The following is a 13,713-nucleotide window of genomic DNA, read 5'->3' on the forward strand; positions in this document are numbered from 1 at the left end:
GCATGATATATCAGTTCAGGGGTGGTCTCAGAGAAGAAATCCAGCTAGCTCTTGTTCTCTTCGAGCCCTTGAGATACGATGAGTTCTACAACATGGCACTGAAGCAAGAGGCTGCTCAGTTGAGGTGTGATGCTTCCAAGAAGCGAGTCAGAGATGTTACTCCTTCTTCCTCTACTCAAGTGGCCAAGCAGCAGAAGTTTTGGCTTCCTCCTCCTCCGTTCCGTCAGCCGTATCAGCAGAAGAGCAAAGGTGGCAGTGGTTCTTCCCACCCACCCAACCCTGGCTTTCAGAACAAGACTTCCTCTCAAGCTCCAAGATCGAGTGCTCCGTACCACCGTCCGCTTTCAGAGGTCACGTGCAACAAGTGCCAACAGAAGGGTCACTATGCCAACAAGTGTCTTGAGTTACCGAGATACCGAGTCTGATTGGAACGTCTTGGGAGGAGGTCTATTCCTTCGTTGACCGTGAGAGCTTGTCATGGGCTAAGTTGGGACTCCCCTGCAGGGATTGAACTTTTGAAAGCCGTGCCCGCGGTTATGGGCAGATAGGAATTTGTTAATGTCCGGTTGTAGATAACTTGAACCTTAACTTAATTAAAATGAATCAACTGAGTGTGTTACCGTGATGGCCTCTTTTCGCCAGAGTCCGGGAAGTGGACACGGTGTTGGAGTAATGTTTGCGCAGGTTGCTCTCTAGTTCCTCGCTCGTGCTTTGCCTCCTCTTCTCGCCCTCTTTTGCGAATAAGTTAGCCACCATACTTGCTAGTCGCTTGCTGCAGCTCCACTTACATATACCTTGCCATACCTATAAGCTTAAATAGTCTTGATCGCGAGGGTGCGAGATTGCTGAGTCCCTGTGGCTCATAGATTACTACTATACCAGATGCAGGGCCTGATGATTCCGCTCCAGGTGACGCGTATGAGCTCAAGTGGGAGTTCGACGAAGACTCTCAACGTTACTATGTTTCCTTTCCCGATGATCAGTAGTGGTGCCCAGTTGGGGGTGATTGGGACCGTGTCGCATGTTGGGTTCTCTTTTGTTTTGGTGCCGTAGTCGGGCCATGAGTGTTTGGATGCTGTAATGTTATTTATGTACTTGTTTGACGTGGCGAGTGTAAGCCAACTATGTTATCTCCCCTTTGTTGTTCATATTACATGGGATGTTGTGAAGATTGCCTAACTTGCGACATATGCCTTCAATGCGATTATGTCTCTAAGTCGTGCCTCGACACGTGGGAGCTATAGTCGCATCGAGGGTGTTACAACATTGCTGCAATGATGGCTGTGAGGTACTCCCTCCATTCCGAATTACTTGTCGCAGGTATGGATGTATCTAGATGTATTTTAGTTCTAGATACATCCATTTTTGCGACGAGTAATTTGGAACGAAGGGAGTAGTATAGATTTACTCATTTTTGCATTATTCTTCCAACCATGTTCAATACTTTCCTATCTCTTGTGTGTAGAGAACCACCAAAGAAAAGGACAAAGACAACCAAAACAGCTGAGTTATCCATTGTGCCTTGCGAAGATGGAGTACCAACAAGAATCTGTTTTCCCCCAAGGTTCGTAATTTTACACTTGTGCTCATAAATACATGAAAACAATGTTTGAATTGTAAGTACCTTTCTGCTCACTATAATAGCAAAAGCTTGGAAACTACAACCAAAAAAGGGGGAAACATGCTAACTCTAGTGCTGGAGCATCAAAAAGGTGATTACAACTAGTTCAGATTTTGAGATTTAGTTAAATTGAAACTTGTTCTGTATTCTTATTGCTTTCTTCTCACCATAGCAAAAGCTTGAAGAATACAAACAAAAAGGGAAAAGGGGGGAAATCTGAATCAGTTCGAGCCAAGAGGTATTGTTTCTCTTTTTAGTTGACATGTTATGAATATTTGTTTGTTTTCAATTGCTAAAAACTACTGCTGCCTTACATGCCTAAGTGCAGATCAAGAACCGGCTCAAAACATCCGGAGCCAATTTCCATCGAGTTTCCTATGCACGGCGATGAAACAAATGTTCCTGTGAAGGTTAGGGGCAAGAGTAAGGAGTGCACTGAAAAGATTCCTATGGTGCCACAAGACAGCCCAGCAATGTGCACAAGAAGCAAAAAATTTAACTCTGCAAGCCCTTCAATGAGCACAAGAAGCAAAAGGCGGCTTAGTTTGTGATTCTCATGTTTTCCTTAATGTCATGGTTACTTTTGGATGTCCTTTTGTGCTGCTCATGTGATGTACTTGTGGACCTGACCTCATATGTGAAACAGTATGTGATGCATGCCAACTAGTACTGATGTATGTGGTGAATGTGAACCTAAATGTGATGTATGTGTGAACATGGCTGCTTCTGTTTGTTGTTCATGTTGTGATGCATATTGTGTGTATATATGTACATATATATGTGAATTGTGTGAGATATGGGATCAAATTACAGGGGAGGTTTTGCCAAATTTTCATTTTTTGAATTAAAATGAGAGGACAATTTTTTGGATTGAAATCAGATCATTGTCCAAGTTATGGGGTCTCAATTGGTCATTTAACATGACCAAATATGTAACATAAGTGTATATATTGTAATGTACAGATTTTTGCTCACTTTATGCACCAGGGGTAAAAAGGTATTTTTCACATCTGTCTTTAACACCGTTAGTGAACAAAATGCACTAGAGTGTCATATTGGGAAAAAAATTAGTGCATGTGTCAAACAAGGAAGAAAATTTTCTTCAGGGCCAAATAGGGAACCACATTTTAAGGTAGTGTCAAATAAGGAATTCTCTCAAAAGAATGAGAATAAAAAAAATTGCAATGACTGTGGGTATGAACATTTTCAGCAATCAGCAGTCATGCATTTAAAAATGTCTGAGATGCTTCCGATTCCCCCACCAATTGAAACACCCTGATAAAAGCTCTAATTAGATTCAGCGACTCGGCAAAAATACAAAAAAGGAAAAGAGCTTCCACTAAAAGCAATTGGTACCGTTCTTTCCTTCTTATTTTCCGAAGGCAACCAATTTTCATCTCTCAAAGCTTCATCAGCTGCACATAGAGCATATATGCTATAAATCCCATTCTTTCCTAATTCTGATTTTCCGAAGGCACACAATTTGCATCCTTGAAAGACTCATCAGCTGCACACAATGGCGGATCTAGGCCCCAGGCCCGGGGCGTGAGGCCCATTTTCTTTGTGGGCTGTAGGGAAAATATTGTAGCAACTGCTACAGTATACAAAGGGGGCCCGGGGCGCTGGGCTGGATCCGCCCATGGCTGCACATAGAGCATATGCTATAAATCCCGATATAGATCTACTGTCATGGAAACAAAAATGTTCAATAACCAGTTCAAAATATGAAACAAAGTTTAACTATGAGACATAAAACCTCACCAGTTACATATTAGTCATACGATAGCATCTCATCAGAACATAACAGATTTCCAATTGTAGAAGAGAGACAGTCGATCGACCACAATGAACGTGTAATTAATAACTTCTATCTACTTAAATCATAGAGATACCTGGCAGAAGAAACGCCAAAAACAGGTCCAACAAAGTGTTGTGGCATTGTAGACTGTTACTCTAAATGGCACTGAAGATAAGGGTCCTTATATCAGTACTAGTTATCACATGACAGTATTGCAGCATTGTCTAGGGGAAAGTATGTATAGTATGCTGAAACATAACAACCTTATTTAAATTTCTCTTGAGCGGCTTATACATGAAATCCAAGAATGCACCGATACAGATACATGTATTAGTATAAGGTTGATAAGGATACGTAAATTCGCCATTTCCTAAAAGCACCAATATGGGGATACACTTTTTTAGTTCACAAAAAATATATCATCACCATCAGCTCATTAAAATTCAGTTCATTGAATCAGTACACAACTTCATCAGCATTTTGTGCATAACATTACCATCAGCGAGGGTGAGTTACCGAGCATGGCACAGAGCAGGGTGACCTCGGCAGGTGTGGGCAGAGTGCTCACCAGTCCGGTCAGATCTGCCAACATCCCGAGCTCCACCATTGCAGGCAACTCAAAGTCCCGGCCTTTGGCAAGAGAACAAACACAACCAGCAGTCAACAAGAGGATGTCAAGTAGCAATTCATATATGATAAATCACAAGTGGAACAATCATGTGCAGAAAAGGGAACAACAATCCAATCTCACAGCGATAGTGGGAAAACCAATTTATACCAGATAGTTAGGCCTCGTGTCCACACCTCCTCATCAAAGAAATACACGGGAGTGACAACTACGAAACTAAAGCAAAACAACACAGAAGAAACCTACCGATGAGAATAGAAAAATAACTAAAATAATAATAATAGGAAGAGAATGAATGGAGTTACCATCAGCCAGCTAAGGTCTTGATCATTAGTTTCCTTTTATTTTGAGGGATTGATTGTTACTTTCCTACCCAGGCAAACATATAACTAATAATGTATATGCTGTGAAAGAAAAACAAGATATAGAGTAGCCTTAGAAATACTTCTCTTTTCCTATTTAAGTGATGGTGTACGAGCATGAATTAAATCTAATTTTGAGGGGTTGCATACCAGATTGTATTCAATAATTCATATGATAGCAAAAAAAATGATTCCATCCTGACCTTTCACACCCAATAATTACTTGTCTTATCCTTTATAACATATTGTATATCTATTTCCCACATTAATATGCTCGATGTTTCTTTAATCGCTAATCCCTAGCACTACATGACCATCAGGTAATGTAGGTGCTGAACATTACAACCGATAAGCCTCTTGTCAGCAAAAACGCTTTAAAAGTCAACGCTGAAAAGATAGTACATCTACTGGAAGCAGCAAGAATGCAGCACACAATTACATACATATATCATTTATAAATATAATCTTCATTCCTACTCAACAATGAAACTGCGAGCGGGGATGCATAATATAAACCCAGATGCAATAATTGATGTCTATATTTTACTGGGTGATGGGAACATGTAGGCTGCATCATACGAATCCAAAAGCAATTGGAATTCTGCAACGAGGCAAACAAATCGCTATGTGAGAATGACTCTTTCCTCGATAATGGCTGTTTTTATGTTATGAACAAAACAATGGCAAAGCTTATAAGACCTTGTTTGGTCTGATCCTATGAGAGAATGTAAGCCCTGCCCAAATTGAACAACACTACAGAGGACTAAAAAACAGAGTGCAAATTCAGGAGGACTAAACCATTACATACCTAGTGGTCGTTCACATCGACTACCTTAGTCCTACGCCGTTCTCCAACAGCACATCGTCCATGGCCATGGCCTCACACAACGTCGTCCAGCGCAGCAGCGATGCCTGCTGCACACGTTCTTCCAGTTTACGCTCCCCACATATCGCAAAAGACCAACGAAACACATGCGTGCACGAATCATTCAACAAGGTGGCCCAAATCAGTGCCAATTCAAGGCCAGCAGTAGCAAAAATCATGTACATAATGAGAATTTCAAAAGGAAAGATCATGCATATATATATTGAAGAAACACTAATAGACATGATTTTGAGGAATCCAAGAATCTCATAAAAGTTAAATGTCAGATGTATAGGGAATATTAGTATTATCTTTCTCATACCTTCTCTTCATTCTGGAAAAGACAATGATTAGAGATATATATACCATGCAGATAATTGAGATTTTGTTAACACGTGCTACACACATCAACCTGCACTGTGTTGGTAAATTATTCAGAAAATAAATAAATTGACATAGAGCAGGAAGAAATCATATTTCAGTCTTGAAATAGATAAACAGTATACCTATTATCCCATCTCAGTAAATATTTGCCACTCAAGAGAGTAGTACAATAATCTGTACCAACAAAATAGGGCAGGTCATAACCAAAAGAGCTCTTTATTGAGAATCAGACCAAGAACCATAGAAAATTTAAGAAAGAAGACGGAAGATGAGGCATAGCTTACTGTGTGGTTGGACCCGATCCAGCCGAAGAGGAAACAATCAGGCATCATGGACCCTGTTGCGGAAGGCCTCTATGGAAAATAAAGACCCCAGCCGGCAGGGCGGTGTTGAGCAATGCCAAGATGGAGACGTCGACGTGCTTCACACGCAGCCCCGGGACAGACTCCTCAAACACCTCCGCTGTTGTTCAACGACGGGTCAGCTACGTCTGTGCGTGCGTGAGCAAAGAGAAGAAGGTTCGGATCAGAGAGCATACTGGCGTGTAGGAGGACTTGCGAAGAGAGCCCATCCTCGAGATGCCCGATCCATACCATACGGCATCCCGCGCAGCCGCCGTTGACCACCGAAGCACATCGTCCCTCTTCGATGGAGCCACCTTCGTCGCCAATTCCACCTCCCGAGTACCGCATCACCTGGCTATCTTCTTCATCTCCGTCAAGCCGACGCCTCAACGGAGTAGCCACAGGGGTCGCGATGTGGGCGCTGAAAAGGGAGGAGGTGGGGAGTGCTCCGGGGGATGCGTCGATGCGCGGAGAGCGAGAGAGAGAGAGGAGCCGCCGCCGAGATCCAGATCGAGTTCCCAGGCGCGGGGGAGATCGTTAGTTTTTTTCTTCGTGTGAGGGGGTCGTGGTATGGTTCTTTTTCACGAGGGCGGTCGTCGTCCGTTTTTTTTCTCGCGCGAGGGGGCAGCTTGGGTGCGAGGGGGAGGAAAAAAACCAGCGAAATAAAAGGAACGGAAGTGATGGGACGAAAATGGATATTACTCACCAACTTAGACAAGACATTAGGAGTAGAGATTTACATGGCAATGCTAGACTCACAGACAGATTACGGGGGATTAACCAAGTGGTTAGAGTTTATTGGTTAAGATTTTGTTAGGTGAGGCGGCCCCATCATTGAAAATTAGGTAGGCAATTAGAGAAGTGCATGCAGACAAGTCCATAAAGGTCTGTTGTTTCTTTGCATGTATGTAGTATTATTACATTCCGAGCAATGCTACATTCACGGACTTTAACAGAGGCTTTACGGACTGATTGAGATTTGGCACATTGTGATTGGTTTAAGGGGAGGGATGGGCCCCATCCACCTGAAAATCAGGGGAGGAGGTAAGGCTAGCTATATTGGGGGTAAACTTAGGTAGTAACTTAACGCATCCTAAGACAAATTTGCTTATGTGGCAAGTATTTAATGAGAAAATAAATGCTTGGAGTAACATAATATGTTACTGTAACATAGCGTTTCCCGAGATAAAATGAGTCTATAAGGCAATAAATGAAACAAACTATGACACTACTAAGATACTTTGCACTATGGGGTAGTAATTTAGACTAGTGTCATGCATATGACACTAGTCTAAATTACTCCCCACTATGACCAGCTTAAAAAGGATTAAAGGAAAGGCCCGTAATACTCCCGTAACCACTCCGTTGATGTAGCATTTTCGTTACATTCCGTATCTTAAGTGCTCGATTATTTTTTCTACCACGCTCCCGTCCGTAATTCTTGAGCCGGACTCGCCGGCAAAAGTTGATGAACAAATGCAACTTGTGGGACAAAAATATCTGAACCGTGAAACAGAACTGCGAGAGAAGACAAATGCCACGGCAAACGTGTGCAATGACCTAAGTCATTGACTGACCATGGCAGTACGAAGCACGCAGTGACCAGTGAACAAGCCACCGTCATCTCCGGATAGGCTCCCATCGGCACCCCCACACGACGTCCTGACCAGTAACCACCTACCAAAAACGAAACTGCCTTGCGTACGATATTTTCACCCATACGATTTTGTACGACAAGACACAGGCCGGCCTGTTCCCAACGTTTGGGCCCACTACAAACTCACCCCGCTAACCCAAATAATTTAACACCACCACCTCTCCCTAACCTTCTCACTTCTTTACCGCCGCAAAATTCTCCTTCTCCTAAGCTTTTCTTCCCCCTCCCTCCGTTTTTAAACAAGCTCACCTCGCCGCACACCCCAAAAGCCTAGAGCCAAAACCCAAGCAGAGCAGACTACACACACAAGCGCTTCCACACAGAAGCAGCCGTGGCCATGGCCATGGCACTGCTCCTCCTTGCCACGGCGGCGTCGGCGGCGGTCGCCGGAGCCTCCTGGAGCCCGCGGCCAGAGGGCGACCTCGTCACCGGTCTCCCCGGGCAACCAGAGGTCGGGTTCAAGCACTACGCCGGCTACGTCGACGTCGGAACGGGCGGCGACAAGGCGCTCTTCTACTGGTTCTTCGAGGCCGAGAAGGAGCCGGAGAAGAAGCCCCTCGTGCTGTGGCTCAACGGAGGTACGCACGCACGTCCTCATCCCTAGCTCCGCAGATCTCTCGATTGCTGCCCACTCGTGATTCCTGCTTTCGCTTTCAGTGTTCCATGACGAACATTTCGATAATTTTAGCCTACTCGCGTAGCGGTGTCATGCGAAAAATGCAGGCGCAGAGTCCGGCCGTCGGTTGCAAACTCGCTAACCTACGCTAATTTTCCGGCACGGCACAGTGAGCCTCTTCAGTTTTCAGTTTCTAACTTGCTCATAACGTATTGCTACCAGCTTGTTTCTAGCAACATGTAGTAGCCTTTGGTTGATGTGCTCTTCCATTCTCCATCTTGTTCATTTCCTGCGCATCCATCCAAGTGTGCTGCTCATTTGGCAAGTCCTATTCGGAGAAGCTCGCTGGAGCCCTGCAGGCAGGTTCATTGCAGGGCCGCGTGGCCACCCTGTCTGTGGCGACGGAGGAATGGCGCTTTCCTTCCGGCAATAAAAGCTCAAAGGCAAAGGCGCCAGAATCCATCCACAGGGAAGGAGGCGAGGCATGCACTCAGATTCAGAGCAGCAGCAGGGAGGGGAGAGCATAGCATAGGCTCGCGGCGCAGAGGGAAAGACGCTGCAAAAGATGGCAAAAGGAGAAAAGAAGGCTCTCGAGGCAGCGCTACAGGAGAGCAGATCCTGTTCCTGCCCTGCCCTGGAGGCCCGGAAGAAGCTTGGCCTGCGCCGACGGACAGAGCTCGAGGGCCATGGCGAGGGGGCCATGGCTCTAGAGGGAAGATGGGCAAATGGGGCACCCCACCGTGGGACTGGGACCTGCATTAAACCAAAAATTAAAGATTGTACTCATATCAGAAATGCCCTTGGATCCTTGCGGATTTACAAAGGTTAATAATTCCTGAGCCTCTGCTGCGGCGTGAGCATGTGTTTCTTCAGAGCCACTGCGAGAATATCTCGTAAGCGTTACGGCCTGATGTTACATCTTTGTCCCGGTATCCAGCACGTGCTGCTGCCATAGCTGCCAGGCGATAATCTTTTCTACGAGGATACTACTCAGGAGTCAGGAACGTGGATATGCATGCAAGGAGATTTTTCCCTAGGATAAAGAAACGGTGAGGGGAAAAAATGTGGAAAATCAGTCCGTTAGCTGCATGGAAGTGCGAGTCTTCGCCGCTTTGACGGGTAGGGTAGTCGGCAAATCAGCTGTCTCATCCCCCTGTCCTCGCCTTTGCGTCTGATTGCTCAGTAGGAACTGAACAGTAGTGTCATTTTAGCACAGCACCTAGACTAAACAATTCGACAGGCCATCCATCTCGCACCAGCCAGTGGATAAGACTGTCAACATATGTCCACAGCAGTCGACTGATCTGCAGTCGCCTCTTTACAACTGAATTATCTGACGGAACGAAACACGAAAGATAATAAATCCTTGTGTGATCACTGTATACCGTGCAATTGCAGGGCCGGGATGCTCGTCCATCGCCTACGGCGCGGCCCAGGAGCTGGGCCCGTTCCTGGTCAGGGGCTACGGCGCCAACCTCACCCGCAACGCCTACGCGTGGAACAAAGGTAACCACAGTGCCACTTCTCGCTGAACTCCATGAAGAGAAACGTCTGATCGCGTACGTACCTCCAAATTTTCACACTGTGCCGTTTGATTTTCAGCCGTGAACCTGCTGTTCCTGGAGGCGCCGGTGGGCGTGGGGTTCTCCTACACCAACGAGACGGCGGACCTGGGCCGCCTCGGCGACCGCGTGACGGCGCAGGACTCGCACACCTTCCTCCTCAACTGGCTCGCCAAGTTCCCCGAGTTCAAGGGCCGCGACTTCTACATCGCCGGAGAGAGCTACGCCGGTACGTACTATACTTTGTACGGGCCCTGGGTCTGAAGGACCAGCAGTGCTAAACACATCTTACATTATGAGATGGAGGAAGTGCTGCGTCGTAATCTGTGGGTAAAGATGATCTGCTGATGAAGCTGCCGTGATCTGCTTTGCTGCAGGGCACTACGTCCCACAGCTCGCAGATCTCATCTACGAGGGGAACAAAGCGGCGGGCAGAGGCAGGATCATCAACCTCAAAGGTTTCATGGTAAGCTCCACCCCGAAAGGGTAACTGGTCCATCTTGTTATGCCTGCAATCATGCCATTAGGATTGCCAAGTGGCACGTGAAACAGCTTCCATACTCGCGTGCCTACGATCATAGTTAGTTAGTGAGTGGCCAAGAAAGATAAAGAGGAAAAGGTAAAAAGAGCGTGATAGGAGTGAAAAGATTCAGTGCCGCGGAAAGAAGATTATTCCAAAGATGGCCACGAACGTGCCTACGGATCTCCACTACGTAGTATCTTTGCTCGCTTTAGCTCGCGGCCAACTGCCTGTGCCAAGCCCTTTCTACCCGCGGTAATAATTCCACGCATGCATCGCGCGCACCTGCGAACGTATCCGCTTTTGTACTTGAGCCTGCGACGATTTCACCTGCGCCGTTGTTCGTTCGTGCGTTTTTTCCCATGCTTTTCTGGTGTGGATTACAGTAATTGATTCAGAGGTGATTGGATCGGATTGTCACAGATTGGCAACGCGGTGCTGAACGACGAGACGGACCAGCTGGGCATGGTGGAGTACGCGTGGAGCCACGCCATCATCTCCGACGAGCTGCACTCGGCGGTGACGCGGGAGTGCGACTCCTTCAAGGAGGAGGCCGACGGCGGCAGGCCCGGCAAGGGCTGCTCCTCCGCCGTCCGCGCCTTCATGGGCGCCTTCGACGACATCGACATCTACAGCATCTACACCCCGACGTGCCTCTCCCCCTCCGCCGCCGACGCCTCCCCGGCGCCGCGCCCGTCCAGGCTCGTCGCCGCGCCCCGCCTCTTCTCCCAGCACGTACGTCGCACTCCCTGACATCTCTGATAGAGTACAGTGTGTGCAAGAAAGAAAATAAGCGTCTTGTGGTGGTGGTGGTGCGTGCGCAGGAAGCATGGCACATGATGAGGCGTGCGCCGGCGGGGTACGACCCGTGCACGGAGGCGTACGTGAGCAGGTATTTCAACCGCCAGGACGTGCAGCGCGCGCTGCACGCCAACCGGACGGGCCTCAAGTACCCATACTCGCCTTGCAGGTTGGTGTTGGTACCCTACCCTACCCAACCCACGCTCTCTTCTCTGCTCTGCTCCGCTCTGCACGCAGTCAATACTGCACCTGCACGCTACTCTGCCTGCGATCCTTCCAGCTCGTGGGCTGCACGGCAATGTGCTTCTGCCAGTACAAATGGACCCCCGTCCACCTGCTACCAGCCATGGAGTGTAATGGCGGACGCCCCGTCCCCAGATCTGATGTTGCAACTTGCACCTGCAGGCTAAATTTCGTGTTTTGACTATTTTTTAATATCTATTACCTTAGTCTGATAAAATTTCGAGATCTGACTCTTTTGCTATCGTCAAAGTTCATGTCGGTAGGATGTTAGCGGTAGGATCTAACAACCTACCGCCAAGGTCCCTGACGATAGGGTTGCATGCCCTACCATAAAATTCTCCAAAGTGTTAAACACAGTGCGTGCTTGGGCCTACCGCCAAGTAGCTTGGCGGTAGGATTGTATAGGCTACTGCCAGTATGTTTGACGGTAGAGATGTTTCCTACCGCCAAGGTCCCTGGTGATAGGCTGTTACACCCTACCGCCATGGACCCTGGCAGTAGCAAAAGGGTCAGATCTCGAATTTTTTTCAAACTAGGGTCAAATCTCGAATAGGTTTCAGAAAATGGTCAAAACATAAAATTTTGCCGCACCTGCATGCATTGCATTCATCCTTCTGTGTAGCACGCGTAGTACTGCCAATGTGGTTTACCATCTACTCCGTACTACCTACCGCAAAGATGCACGGTTTCAGTATACTTATAAGCTATGTAGTATGTACGTAGCCGTCAGTAACCAGACCGGACGAATTGTTTGTTTGTGGTGCAGCGCGGTGATAAGTAAATGGAACGACTCGCCGCCGACCGTACTCCCCGTCCTCAAGAAGCTCATGGCCGCCGGACTGCGCATCTGGGTCTACAGGTACTGAAAATCTTGTGAAAAACCTTCTATCCGAAACTATGGCAATTTAAACTTTTAGATGCAGCGGCGACACGGACGGGAGGGTGCCGGTGACGTCGACGCGGTACAGCGTGAACGCGATGAAGCTGCGGGCGCGGGCGAGGGGCGGGTGGAGGGCGTGGTTCTACCGGCAGCAGGTGGGCGGGTGGGCGGTGGAGTACGAGGAGGGGCTGACGCTGGTGACGGTGCGCGGCGCCGGGCACCAGGTGCCGCTCTTCGCGCCCGGCCGCTCGCTCGCCATGCTCTACCACTTCCTCCGGGGCCAGCCCCTGCCGCCGGCCTCCACCCCACGCTAGCGCAAGTGTGTGTGTGGTCCATTCTTCTGCTCAGCAAAGCTACAAGCAAGTGCTTCATACGTAGTTGCTAAAAAAAGTGCTTCATTGGGTAGCGTCGTTGTATGCCTATAACAGATGTGGCGATATCAATGTGGGATTTTCATGGGAAGCTAAAAGTGTATTTTACCGGAACTGTCGAGCATTGCCGTATATCAGTTTATTACCAGCCATAAGAACAACTCTAGCTGATCTTTAAAACCTCGCCGGCCCGTATAACTCCGGGCGTTTTACGCGATTTGCTTTTTTTCGGCTCCAGCATATCCGATAAAGAAGGCCTGACTAGTAAATTTTTATATGCGGCCCGTATATTCTCCTCGTCTTACCACTCGCATCCGGCATTTCCCCCACCCGCCTCCGCCGCAATCCCACCAACTCCGGCAACCAACCCTCCCTACTTTGGCGCCTGATTCCCGCACGCACATGCTTTTAGAGCAGATCCATGGCTAGCGAAGGTCGCGGGCATGGGGGCCACAACGGCTCACCGCCGCACTAGCGCCCCCGGCACGACGCCGAGCCGGCTGCTTCAACCGGCCTGCGGTCGAGCCGGGGCGCTCGAAGCAGGCCAGAGAGCGTGGAACAAGTTCAACGAGATTGGGGACGCGCTTTGGCCCATCACAAAGGGTCTCCACGAGGCGGAGATCGACCTCCACGCCCCGAAGGAGGCAGTGGCGGCCTGTAAGGACAACGTCAACACGCAGCTCGTGGTGGTGAAGGAGGGGGTACAAGTACAACCTCGTGTGTGTCCTCTACAAGTCGGTGACCGATCGAGTTCTACCTAAACATGAAGCCCTAAACTAGTTTAGATTAGGCTAAGGAGATTTCGAGAAGACTCGGCTTGGGCAAGATCATTGTTAAAGCTTGCGAAGTTGATCGTGCGGGTGAGGCTGATTTGAAATATTTGTTAGACATGCCAAACCAGGATTTATCTATAATGGGGTTTCAGAATATTCGGGAGATGATTGCCATTACGTCATGTCATTTGTGATGGGAAGGGCGCAAACTAGTGCATAAAGAGAGCATTCAAGATGGCAAACAGATTTCAATGGGGATACAAGCTCTTACGGCTAATTATGTTGTTG

The 13,713-nt window shown here is 47.8% G+C and overlaps 1 protein-coding gene and 1 long non-coding RNA gene across 9 annotated transcripts; one reads left to right on the forward strand and one right to left on the reverse strand.

The window, feature by feature from the left end:
• Positions 1–2,732: 2,732 nt before the first annotated feature.
• Positions 2,733–6,611, reverse strand: LOC119355807. Of its 7 annotated transcripts, XR_005171697.1 has the most exons (6): positions 6,197–6,611; positions 5,943–6,120; positions 5,781–5,832; positions 4,353–5,691; positions 4,198–4,263; positions 2,733–4,049 (listed from the first exon to the last, which is right to left on the reverse strand). It is a non-coding gene; the product is annotated as an uncharacterized LOC119355807 (long non-coding RNA). The 7 variants fall into 7 exon arrangements; XR_005171696.1 differs by having other exon boundaries at positions 2,733–4,263; XR_005171694.1 differs by having other exon boundaries at positions 4,198–5,691; positions 6,197–6,610.
• Positions 6,612–7,854: 1,243 nt separating this feature from the next.
• On the forward strand, positions 7,855–12,804 carry LOC119355808 (serine carboxypeptidase-like 35). 2 transcript variants are annotated; one of them, XM_037622685.1, is made up of 8 exons: positions 7,855–8,237; positions 9,674–9,781; positions 9,878–10,066; positions 10,215–10,303; positions 10,781–11,092; positions 11,182–11,327; positions 12,168–12,260; positions 12,319–12,804. In XM_037622685.1, exons 1-8 carry the CDS (start codon positions 7,997–7,999, stop codon positions 12,593–12,595), a joined length of 1,455 nt encoding a protein of 484 aa, XP_037478582.1. In that variant the 5' UTR covers positions 7,855–7,996; the 3' UTR covers positions 12,596–12,804. The 2 variants fall into 2 exon arrangements, with proteins under 2 accessions (XP_037478582.1, XP_037478583.1); XM_037622686.1 differs by having other exon boundaries at positions 12,325–12,804.
• Positions 12,805–13,713: the final 909 nt, after the last annotated feature.

This window comes from Triticum dicoccoides, chromosome 2A (assembly GCF_002162155.2).
Source record: "Triticum dicoccoides isolate Atlit2015 ecotype Zavitan chromosome 2A, WEW_v2.0, whole genome shotgun sequence".
NCBI classification, from domain to species: domain Eukaryota; kingdom Viridiplantae; phylum Streptophyta; class Magnoliopsida; order Poales; family Poaceae; genus Triticum; species Triticum dicoccoides.